At 37.1% G+C, this 12,600-nt stretch overlaps 1 protein-coding gene across 2 annotated transcripts in view; it reads right to left on the bottom strand.

Annotated features, from left to right (window-relative positions):
- The window catches only part of LOC134823763 (radial spoke head 10 homolog B-like), a 50,014-nt gene that overhangs the window by 4,804 nt on the left and 32,610 nt on the right, over positions 1-12,600 (bottom strand). The window contains exons 10-17 of one of the 2 annotated variants that reach the window (XM_063835316.1): positions 12,316-12,417; positions 8,210-8,279; positions 7,303-7,426; positions 5,517-5,599; positions 3,836-3,957; positions 1,002-1,217; positions 626-754; positions 306-347 (exon numbers count right to left, since the gene is read on the bottom strand). In XM_063835316.1, the coding sequence (XP_063691386.1) occupies positions 306-347; positions 626-754; positions 1,002-1,217; positions 3,836-3,957; positions 5,517-5,599; positions 7,303-7,426; positions 8,210-8,279; positions 12,316-12,417 (888 nt within the window). The remainder of the gene's footprint in view (positions 1-305; positions 348-625; positions 755-1,001; positions 1,218-3,835; positions 3,958-5,516; positions 5,600-7,302; positions 7,427-8,209; positions 8,280-12,315; positions 12,418-12,600) is intronic. The other variant, XM_063835317.1, reaches the window with a different exon arrangement.

Raw genomic sequence — 12,600 nt, 5'->3', positions numbered from 1 at the left:
AATGTTGCTTTTGCTTTTGCTAATGTATCCCTCAAATATTTTGCTTTGGAGATGAAAAATCCTAATCTTGGCATATATCACACTCGCTACAACTACAAGTAGCTTCATGCTGGGGCATCCACCCACTGAATAAATCTTTTGAAAATTGCACCCAATTTTATATTTCAAATAATAAAGCTAATTTAGGAAAACGTGAAATGAAAAGAACAAGCATAAACTTCCATGCTGTGGTGAATGTGACTGAGATGTGGTGAAGAGTGAAATGGCAGGCTTGGAGAGGCTTGAGATGCGTGATTAACTCTCACCCCGTCGTTGCCATCAGAGTCCGGTGCAGAGGGTGCCGGGGTCTGAGGAAAACTAACTATAAATCAACAGAATCACTTACAGTTTTACTTGCCGTTAATTAGTTAATTAATTAATTACTCGCTGTTAACTAGTTAATTAGGTTATTGGTTGATGACGATAGTTTTCTTTATTCAACATGAAGTTTGATTGTTTTTTATTACAAGAGAAGATATAAATTTACATGATAAATTACAAAGTTGATCAACAATTCAGCCTGATAAAGAGTTTATTAAATAATCTACCTGAATAGTAATAATAATGCTATAATCTTATAATGTACCTGAATGGGAGTCTCAGAAGGGGTGTTCTTTTTACTAAGAGACTTGGTAGGAGACTCAGATCCAGGGGGTAAGGGAGTCTTATCAGGAGAGAGTAGGATACCTCCACCATTAGAGATATCCGTCTCCGTCTGATAAATAACATAATATTAAGTTTAACATCAACTACTCGGTCAAACTACTTCGACGACATGAGCACACGTCCAGTTCATACATGAAATAGATATATTTGAATTTTAAAAAGGCTTTCAGGTCGGTAGAATACTTTTAATATGATCACAATTATAGCACATATAATAAATATTTAATATATACATAATGTATGTATAATAAAACATAAAAACACTATATTATAGTAATAATGACCAATTGATTTACCCCCAGTTGGCTGTGGAGGTTGTAAGCATTAGGAGAAGAGTGTTTGATCACCAGAGCACACCCGCACAGTATATTGAAGAAGTCGTAGAAGTTTATCGGAATATCCAAGTAGAGCGCCTCATCTACTTGCATGTTTTCGTTTATGGTCAGCATTATGTTGTTAATTACAGAGTTAACGTCGAGATGGGGGTATGAGCCACTCAACAGTTTCAAATCCTGAAATACAGGGGTTTTAAAATGAAGTTTTACTGATGTTTCTCTTTTACAAGCTATGATATGAAGAGGCCTGACGTACACGTGAGTGCCAAATTGACACTGTCCTGCCAATAGTAGCGGCACCTGCTCGTTTAAGACCGGTCGTAAAAATGAATTAATTAAACAGGATTTGACCAGGAAGTTAAACAGGAAGCCGTAATATGGGCGTATGTGCCATAAAGCTGGAACCATACCATGTTTCAATTACTGCGCCGGGTATTTGCTTTACTTGGACAGTTCCATGAATCGAGATACAGACGTCACAATTTCTTGGAATATGTTGATTGTTGCCAACAACAAATGCCCATATCTATTTATTTGAGATCAATTGGAAAAGTTCCATTTTATTTGTTCGTGTTTTCTTAGTGCCATTGTGACCTTGGGGGTTCTTCTAAAATCTCGGTAGAGGCAAAGGTTGTTTTTGGCTCACCGGTCAAGTGTTCAAGATCCTTTATTTTAAATATGACGAGCATATCACGTGGTAACTTATCAAACTAGTTATCAGCTGTGCTGATGTTAAGTAACGCGCGTTATTAAAACTGTTGAACCCGTTTTCTGAATAATGATGAGTTCCCTCAATTTCCTCTAAATTTCCGTGACACATATTCTCATTTTTTTGGGGTAGGAATACTCATTTTCACTTAGCTGTGCCCAAGCGATAAGTAATTAATATGGGAGGTTTTGCCAGGCTCAAGAGTAAACTCAGCTAATACTACTCGTAAAATATGTTGTCAAATATAGTATATTATAGTTTGATTATCTTAATGTAATGATATTACGGAATGAAAGCTCAGAATAGTGTCTCTACAAAATCGTTTACGCGCTCATTTGACAACCACAAATAAGAGGAGAATTCATTAGGCTTCAATATTCTGCTGGTATTAATCAATAAAGCCACGCTGTTTACGGCACAGCGTCACATTATCAATTGGCTATATATTTAGAGTTCGGAAGAAATTTGTTCACTTCCCTGACACTGTCGTGGGTTAAGGTTGACTTTGAACATGTTAGTATTCTTGTTTAATCTTAGTATTTTATCCAATGAGGGATAACATTTTCAGTCTAAACAATATATAGGGGAAGGAGGCATAAAGAAACTTCAAATGGAATACTTTAATCTTGAGCTCTACTATGCTTCTTACTTCATACCTTAGATTTTAGTAGGGCAAAATTTAATTGGATTAATACTGATGAGAAGAAATGGAGTTTATGATTTTACCGATTTAAGATAAACTTCACCGCGTTGGTACTGCGCAGCTACTATAAATTATACGTTTTTCAAATTGCTCTGATATGCTACCTAAACTCCGCCATGTCTGACTTCATATAATAAAGATCATAATTATAATCTATGGATCATTGTTGAATTGGAAGCTCTATGGTCAATCTACTGACCAGTGTGAGACAAAATAACTATTTCGTTATTCTGGAATAAAGGGAGTCACATGAAAACAATTTCCCTAATTTTCGCTGACAAAGGGAGACGCAGATTTAATTTGAATACAGAGAAGGTAATAGTTCACTGATTAAAATTCCAAAGATAGCCGATTTTTGAGACTTGGTGGGTTTTATTTGATTTTCTAGGGCATTGTTAAGGATCTCCGGTGGTCAATATTATAGATAAAGTTCAGTATTGAGTATTGTGACGGGTGCCAAATCAAGGCTTGTTGATTAGGCAAAATGTCACATACTGAGTTGGTGACTAGTATTTAATTTTAAAACTATTCCACTATTGAAATAAGGGAATCAGATATCTTCTCTCTATTAGTTCTATTTTGTTCGACATATTTTGTCCCATAATAGAGTACCATTCAGTCTAAATTATTGAGATTATTGTTGACTGATAGTGGAGAGAATTGACTTCCAGTACCCCGATTGTATCTTATGCAATCCATAGTTAACTGACTCATTGGTCACTAGAGAAAAATTAGGTAAAAACTGCGAAATTTCGGTCCAGGAAATGTCATCTTCCATCGTTCAAAATGCCAAAGCCCAAATGAGACAAAAAATATGACGATCATATAATGTCCCTATTTTGTGATGATTTCTCCATGAATCTAACTTCCAGTATCTCAATTGTTTCTAAAATTAATATGGAAAAAAAGAAAAGGTTACCATTAAGATAAAATTAGAAATAAATAAAGGCGCCTCCTTCCCCATGTATTTTAAAAATCACATTATCATTATAAACATCATTGTCTTCTAATTTTGTTTCTTATTCACGTTATAGACGAGGCTTCGAAAGCTTCCTGCATTTCGGCTGAAACAGACTGGGTGCAATACCGCGATCTCAAATCTCCTGGCTTGAGTCCTTAGTTTATTTGCTCATTCGCATTTTAACCGAAAGGACTGAAGTTGAGTGTTTCTAAAAGTTTGTGCATGGCAACGTAACAAGATTCGATTGATAGAAATGAAAAATTGTGAAACTATGACGCGCGCAAATTGAGAAAATGAAAAACACACAGCAAGAGCGTTTGAAAACTTACATCATGAAAGACTACTTGCGCGTTCCAACTATAACTTTATTTGGGTACACCGGCCGAATTATTGCAATCTAACCAAGAAGCAACTCCACTGACCTTGAGTACGAAAAGTGTATCCCGTATGGTAAACTGGTGAGACGACCGTTTACTCAGGATGAGATAGATCTTCCAGCATCGTTCTATGTACTGCTTGTTTGTTGGATGAGAGTGGGAGTAACCTGGTTAAATATCCTTCTGTCAGAAATTCAACAAAAAATGCTCAAATGAAATAGGAAGGCACTGATTTGACATGCTTGATGCTTCGATCAATATGATTTTCTGTTGTTGACTATTTAAAGGTCTAGTACTTTCGAAGCAAAATAAAACTATGGCCTATGCATATAATTTTGTTTCAATTTTTAGAGTTCCAAGAAAACTATTAATTTTATGGTTTGCTTACATCTAATACCGGTTAACTAACCCAAATAAATATCTTAATTTGAAAGAGAGAAAATATAGTCCTAAAATAGCTAAAACAAAGTCATCAACGCTGAAAAATCCAACAACAAAAGTCTGATTCCAAAATTCAATGACTTCATCAACTGTGCCATAAAATCCACAAAAGGCCGGCCAATCGTCTGCAGAACTACATTAAAAATATCAAGGAATAAAAGATTACAATTACCAACAATACAATCATTGCAAAAACATGATACATTGTCCACGTTCTGACGGCAAGTTTCCAACCAAGTCCCACAATCCTTCTCAGAGCAGCCCATATTCACGATATCAGGTAACGTCCCATCATTGTAAACAGTCTGCTGTCTGACACAGTAGATCTCATCCTTGGTGCAGCGTTGTTTCTTTTCAATTAAGCTCATAAAAGAACAGGACTCTGTGTCACAGACATTGCATTCTATTCGTTCATCGCATTCCAGGTAAACGTTATCTTTTCGCTTGCACGCATTTTCCCCTAAATTCTCCAAATCGTAAGTACATCTTGTCAGGTCAGAATAACTGCCATCGTCACAAACTACGTTGTTCATGAATAGTGGTTGAGTCTCATCTGCATTACGATACTCCCTACTACTGATCTCCTTTTCTAAAATCTTCTTAATCCTCCCAAACTGGTTGTAGTGCAGACTCGCGCACATGGCGCTGGCGGTATCCATATCTGGTTCAGAGCAGACAGTTCCCCACAAGTTCAGCCTTATATTGTAGCTAGGAGGCGCAGGGAGACATACCTCAACTCTTCCTTTTAGTGCTGTTTTATCTGCCTCATCGTATTCTGTAGGCTTTGTATGGGCGACTAAACGGCTTTTTCCAACAAGTTCAGAAGAACAACTATAGGGTTCATAAAGAAGAAGGTTGGCCTCATTTTGAGGTACAGTTGGTCCTTCTACAGTTGAGTCTTCTTCTTGAGATGAAACAAGTTGCAAGACAGTGGAACTCAACAGAAAATAAACAAACATAAAAGTCATGACAAGAAAAGTGAGCTGTAACAGAGTGTTTTACAGGAGTGTTACATTGAGGCAGGACATGTATTGAGACATGCTATTAATTAGTTACACCATAATGGTTAACAACTGAGCCACAACATTTTGTATCAGCTAGAAATGGCAGGGTTAACGTATGTAGACTGTAGAGTTCGATCCTTAAGATATTTCTGGAAAATTCCCGATTAACACAGAGTTAAAATGATCAGGAGTTTCAGGTTGAACTGGAAAATGGAAATTATGCTATTGGTTCTCCGCATTAATATTATATGTAATATGTATGGAATAACGTGGTAAGTTACCTGTATTGGCGTCCAGATCGAGAGGTAACACGTGATCATGAAGCAAGCCAGACAAACACTTTGACACGAAACTACCGTTCTCTCTGAAACGATTGTCTGATGAAACCAATTACTACAGACTTGAATACGTAAAAGTTTAACCTTATTAGCTGTTTCAGGGACGCCTGGACGGTCCTTCAGCGGTAAAATTTGAGGAAGTCGCCATCTTCTGCTAATAAAAACGGTCGTTTATTGAATTGGCTTACAATTTGGACTGCTCATTGTTTTCAATCCTCATGTTAGTTACAAGTTAAAATGTAGTACCAACCACCAAGTCGAGCTTGTTACTTATATTATATATTATTGTATCATCTCTTGTATAATATGTTTTAATGATATTTATTTATTAACTCATAGCCGGCTAGTCAGAAACAAAGGAGAAGCAGTCTAACAAATACATAATACAACTTAATATTGAATGAGTCTATTTTCAATATGAGTGTATACAATCTTTTGTTGTTAACTAAGCAAATTTCAGAATCCTGTTGTTAACTCTAGAAGCACTGGGATACGTGTTGTTCAATCTGTATTATAGTGTTTCGTACTTCGTTTAACTCTTCGTTTGTTTGTTTGATTGAGCTTTAATTTAATAACATTTGACTTGATAATACTTAGCTCTTGTCACAATCATTGCTTTATAGTTTAAGTGGCTTTGGCTACATCGTAAGATTTGGGAGATTTCGAATCTATTTAGGCTTCAAAACGATAACATAAATATTTACTTATCATTAACAAAAGCATACTTAAACATCTCGACTAAGATTCGGACTCGAAATTATTAAAAAGTTACCGAATGGAACTCATGAGCGGACCTTATTTAACCAATTAACCAATTAGCCAATATCAGCTCATAATTAGGTCCGTCCATAATCGGCCCAAATCCCAATGTAGTCCTATGGAAAAGAAGAGTTCCACTCAAAGGAGAAGAGGATAGATTACGTCCTAAATACGTCATATTTTTAGGCTTTAGCCATACAAAAGGTTGGGTGATCAGAGTCTCTCAGAGTTTCAGACGACTACTTTAGTGAGTTAGCCGGCTGTTTTAATTTAGAGACTAGTTGTTGAGTAGCTGCTACCATGGCTCAGACTCTCTTGTGTTAAGAAGGCTATGGTGCATTCCAGACTTTAGTTAATATATAACGGTTATTTTACTGTCTTTTGTGTCCTTTGCCAGACAAATTAATGAGGAGAGTTCAACGAACTATCTTCAAGTTTGCAGCTAGTGTTAAATTGAAGGTAACAGGTTCCGAAATTAGGTGATTTGTATAAATTGTATTGTTCTTGTCTAGTTCCAACGTATAAAGCGTTACGTCATGAGATGATGAAGCATGTGATACCCTTCTATTGGAATTAACGCTCATTGCCAGTTGCAACATTCAATTTACTGATTTAGTCATTTTAAATTATTATTAGTATACAAAAATTTCAAGAGAGTTGATGATTTATAACAGATCTGCAGATAAGGTTTGCCGCTTATGCCGCAATGACATTAATATTTGCAAAATATGAAGTTATTTCATCTCATGAGGTTATAAAATTCTTGTTAGTCCCAATGTAATGATAATAATAATAGTCCCTGTACAATCCTGGGTCACGATGTGCTGTAATATTGTAGATAGGAGTGATAATTAAGGTTATGATAAAGCTTTGTTGTGTCTCGATTGAATGGCAACTATGATTAATTGTGATCATATACAAACAACTTCTCTGTCACGTGATCAAAAGAAACGCGACACAAACGGCATACCGCGTGACCTGATCCTGGTAGATGTAGACAGCCAAGAACACTACAGCCTGTAGGAACTCTCTGAACAAGAACTTCGTGAAGGGAGATTCTCTTTCTGTTTCACATTCCAATTCCAGCGAGTCAGCTGAAAAAGTGTTGTGTTTATGGCAAAGTTATTCTCGGTAAAACAGAATGAAATTATTGAACAGGCACTGAACGTTTAGACAGATTTTCTTGATTCAAGTCTTGTTCAAACGTTATTTTATCTTATATATGACCATTTAAGATAATGATCGGATTAATGGAAGTTTCAAATGGGCTGCTGTGAGCAATTTTTTGATTACTTTCAACCATTATCAGAACAACAAAGATAAATGTCATGCGCGTTTCATTTAAAAACCAATGACTCTATTAAATGGTATCTGATATTTGACATCTTTGGCAGGCCATTTTATAGCAATCATAGCTGGCATATTGAAGTGTTTAACCTTTTAACGATAAACGCCAGTCGGAATTTTCCAGAAACATCACTGTGTCTAATGATCTGGTTTGATATATATATATCAGAAAGTCACACGCCTCCTTGCCTCTTAACTTATAATAGATGAGGTTTATTTCTAAGCGCTGTTTTGTTCGTACGGTTATAAAAGAGTCAAATTTCCTGAGCCAAATTTCCTGTCGCCCATGTTTCATGTTATTAAAGATAATCAAATTAGTTGAAATAAAGCCCGGAGATCTAGTGTTTAATTAAGCGTAAGTCTGCGGATTTTAAGTCTTAGTGTTCGTCAGCAATCTTCCTATATCACTACCGCACCTCTTGATAAGTTGATAGAATAGGATTTAAACTCTTTGTTTTGTATTTAGAAACCTGTCAAACCGTCAGTCACGTACTTGACTCGTTTGACTATTAACTTTTTAAAGAACTTACATATAACGGAGTCAGCAAGCGGCATGGAAAGCTTGAGATAAATCTTCGTGTCTTTGACAAACTTCCAGAACTGAAAAGGTTGTCAGATGTTAATTTTAACATGGTTAAGTTATCGTACAGTAGGTCGTGGGATTTTTATTTAATAAATAATTTCATTAATTATTAAAATATCTTTGTTTAATATATTTTCAAAAGTTTTCTGAGAAGACGTATTAAGGATAAAATTCAAATGACAGGTCTATGATAGACCTGTCATTTGAATTTTATCCTTTATGTATTATTGTCCTTAGTTTATTATAAATAACCATTAACCATGGTTATTGGTTAATCAATTTTACTTCAACGAAAGTGCCAATTTAATTTCATATTCTAATAGTAACACTGAATGCTCTCCTCTGATTAAACTCAACATATTGACCAATTTTTTTTATTTTTTATTGAAATCTTTCAAATCAGTCAATTACATACAAAGTTTACATATATATATATACAAGTTTACACAATGAATTAGTTAAATATACACAATGAATTAGTTAAATATAATATTGTCCTCTAAGCATGGATTGTCGGCAAGTTTCCATAAACGATATTTTATGATCGGCGACGATAATCGCTTATTGAGCGCTTTTTCGGCGCTTTTTAAAAAAAAAACCGTTTACAATCGCTTTTTTTACGATTATAAACGGTTAAAAAAAAATCGCTTATAATCGACTATAATTGGTGTCATAATTCAAAAAAGCGCTTTTTTGAATTTAAAAGCGCTTATAAGCGCTTTTAAGCGCTTACTAGCGTTGCTGAGCGATTTGAAAGCGGTTTTCCAGTAGGATTGGCGCCAAGAACGGGTGGATAAGCGGTTGGCCGGATAAGCGATTCGTGGGCGCTTTTTTGAACCATTTATAAGCGATTATAAGCGCTTATAATTAGGGTGCAATTTAGCTGTTTGTAAAGCGCAAATAAAGCGCTTATAAGCGCTTTTAAAATTGAGTCAGGAAAACGCTATATTACATCTTATAACCGCTTATAATCGATTATAAGCGTTTTTTTAGAAATCGCTTATTACGGCTAATTCATCGCTATTTCACCGCTTTTACCGCTTTTCCTATCATCCATGGCCAGGCGAGCAGGAATTAAAAAGCGCTTATAAGCGCTTTTTCGATGCTGCCCCTAGCCTGGTCGGAACGGGGTAGTGCCCGGAATTTAAAAGCGCTTATAAGCGATTTCTCAATTCCCCTTAACCTGGTTGGAACTTTCATGTGCTTTTCTGAGCAACCTGGGGTGCACCGGCAGAGTCAGGATTTAAAAGCGCTTATAGGCGCTTATGATCGCTTTTCTACCACTTTTACTATCACCCATGGCATGGGTTGGCAAGAATTATAAAGCGCTTATAAGCGTTTTTCAATGCTGCCCCTTAGCTGGTCGGAACGGGGGTGTGCCCGGAATTTAAAAGAGCTTATAAGCGCTTTTTCAATGCCGCCCCTAACCTGGTCGGAACGGGGTGGTGCCCGGAATTTAAAAGCGCTTATAAGCGATTTCTCAATTCCCCTTAACCTGGTCGGAACTGGAGAGTGCCCACTTGCATGTGCTTTTCTGAGCAACCTGGGGTGCACCGGCAGAGTCAGGATTTAAAAGCGCTTATAGGCGCTTATGATCGCTTTTCTACCGCTTTTTCTAGCCTGGTTGGCAAGAATTATAAAGCGCTTATAAGCGTTTTTTCAATGCTGCCCCTAACCTGTTCGGAACAGGGGTGTGCCCGGAATTAAAAAGCGCTTATAAGCGCTTTTTCAATGCTACCACTAACCTGGTCGGAACGGGGGAGTGCCCGGAATTAAAAAGCGCTCATAAGCGCTTTTTAAATGCTGCCCCTAACCTGGTCGGAACTGGAAATCAGAGTGCCCGCTTATAAGTGCTTTTCTGAGCAACCTGGGGTACACGGCAGAGTCAGGATTTAAAAGCGCTTATGATCGCTTTTCTACCGCTTTTCCTATCACCCATGGCCTGGTTGGCAAGAATTAGAAAGCGCTTATAAGCGCTTTTTCAATGCTGCCACTAACCTGGTCGGAACGGGGGAGTGCCCGGAATTAAAAAGCGCTCATTAGCGCTTTTTAATGCTGCGCTTATAAGCGATTTCTCAATTCCCCTTAACCTGGTCAGAACTGGAAATCAGTGTGCCCGCTTATAGTTATAAGTGCTTTTCTGTGCAACCTGGGGTCACCGGCAGAATCAGGATTTAAAAGCGCTTATGATCGCTTTTCTACCGCTTTTCCTATCACCCATGGCCTGGTTGGCAAGAATTAGAAAGCGCTTATAAGCGCTTTTTCAATGCTGCCACTAACCTGGTCGGAACGGGGGAGTGCCCGGAATTAAAAAGCGCTCATAAGCGCTTTTTAAATGCTGCCCCTAACCTGGTCGGAACTGGAAATCAAAGTGCCCGCTTATAAGTGCTTTTCTGAGCAACCTGGGGTACACGGCAGAGTCAGGATTTAAAAGCGCTTATGATCGCTTTTCTACCGCTTTTCCTATCACCCATGGCCTGGTTGGCAAGAATTAGAAAGCGCTTATAAGCGCTTTTTCAATGCTGCCACTAACCTGTTCGGAACGGGGGAGTGCCCGGAATTAAAAAGCGCTTATAAGCGCTTTTTCAATGCTACCACTAACCTGGTCGGAACGGGGGAGTGCCCGGAATTAAAAAGCGCTTTTTTAATGCTGCGCTTATAAGCGATTTCTCAATTCCCCTTAACCTGGTCAGAACTGGAAATCAGTGTGCCTGCTTATAGTTATAAGTGCTTTTCTGTGCAACCTGGGGTCACCGGCAGAATCAGGATTTAAAAGCGCTTATAGGCGCTTATGATCGCTTTTCTACCGCTTCTACTAAATCGCTCGCCCAAATTTTAAGGAAATTCTTGTGAAAAGGCCCTTTGGGGCATGAAAGTGATACTGTTATATATCGGTGTATTTTTGGACGCTGATTCCGAATCACCCCCCATGACGTAGGGTTAAAATGCTTCCCTGGAGAGTTATGGGCAAAAAACCGTTTTGGTCACTTGACAGGCTAGTAAAATACGAATTCGATTGTTTAGGGCCCGGGTTAGGGTTAGGCTTGTGGTAAGGGTTATGGTTAACTTCGGGTCACCAAAACACAGATATTGAGTGCAAATGCAGCTCCTGCACAAGCATGGGCCCTTAGATCCGCAGAATTGTAGAACTTCCAGTTCCGACTCCCAAGTTCTCTTTTTTCTACTTCCACTAATGAAATTATATTAAATATTTCATTCAGTCGATAAAGTACAAGTAAGTATTCAGTCGATACAGATATTGTATATAATATGAACTTCTACAGAATGATCTCTATGACTTCTATGCTAGATCTAGCAATTTCTCTAACAATGTATTATTTTTAATAAATATTATCTTAGAAGAGATACCGATTGGTCATTAGTATTACTCATTAGTTCCTATTTGATCTTTATCTTTGCGCAATGATTGTCCTTCGGGGTTTTATTGTCCGTCGGGGTTTTATGCCTAGGCGTTTAAGATCCTAATTTTAAGACAATCCAATACCCACGCCTAATTAATTTTCTATTACAAAAAAAAAGAAGTCAATTCAAATCATAATTTATACCGCTTGCTGTCTTCTGATTACATACCGAAGCGACAAAATATTGACCAATTAAACACCAAAGAATTGAAGAAATTTCGTCTTGGATCCTCTTTCAGTCATGAAATTCCATTCAGTCGTTATTTTTGTATGTGAACTTTTACAGAGTGATCAAAATACATGTTCCTGAGCTGTTCGACAAGCGACTAATTTTGCCTAATTTGATTTTTTCATGCTTTTATGCTTTTGACTCGATATTTGTATTTTGTTCCAAGATTTTTAAGCTTTTATAGAACCTAAGGAATTAATTTTGTATTAGAGAATATCTCGCTCTTTCAAGGAATACATGTTTCTATTCAGATGCTTTTAAGAGTGACAAAGTCGCAAAAGTTAATAAAAATACGCAGCTTAAGTGAGAGGTAAGTTATATAATAAGTTATATTGTTATATAATAAAGAAAACTGATAATATAATAAGAAAAGCAGTAATTAATATAAGATAAAGATCAAACCTCCATTCTTGCGAGGATTCCGCTTTCCTGGTCTGCAAGTTTGCAGTAGTGATTGTAAATCTTCCTCAGATCTGAGATGTGACGTAGTAACACGTTGTGCACCTGTAATAGAAAATAAAGTGACGTTCATAAGGTTAACTGTAAATGTCTGATTCACAAAAAATTAGCCGCCCTCTACACGGTGAACATTGCGAGAATCTCAAGTACGCATAGGAAGCGAAAACTTTGACTGCTAATTTGGGGGGAGAGGGGCAACCATATGAAAGTATATTAAAATGTAGGTTT

This window comes from Bolinopsis microptera, chromosome 11 (assembly GCF_026151205.1).
Source record: "Bolinopsis microptera isolate Bmic1 chromosome 11, MBARI_Bmic_1.0, whole genome shotgun sequence".
NCBI classification, from domain to species: Eukaryota; Metazoa; Ctenophora; class Tentaculata; order Lobata; family Bolinopsidae; genus Bolinopsis; species Bolinopsis microptera.
The sequence above is the reverse complement of the archived record's forward strand: the minus strand, read 5'-3'. Positions and strand labels throughout refer to the sequence as shown.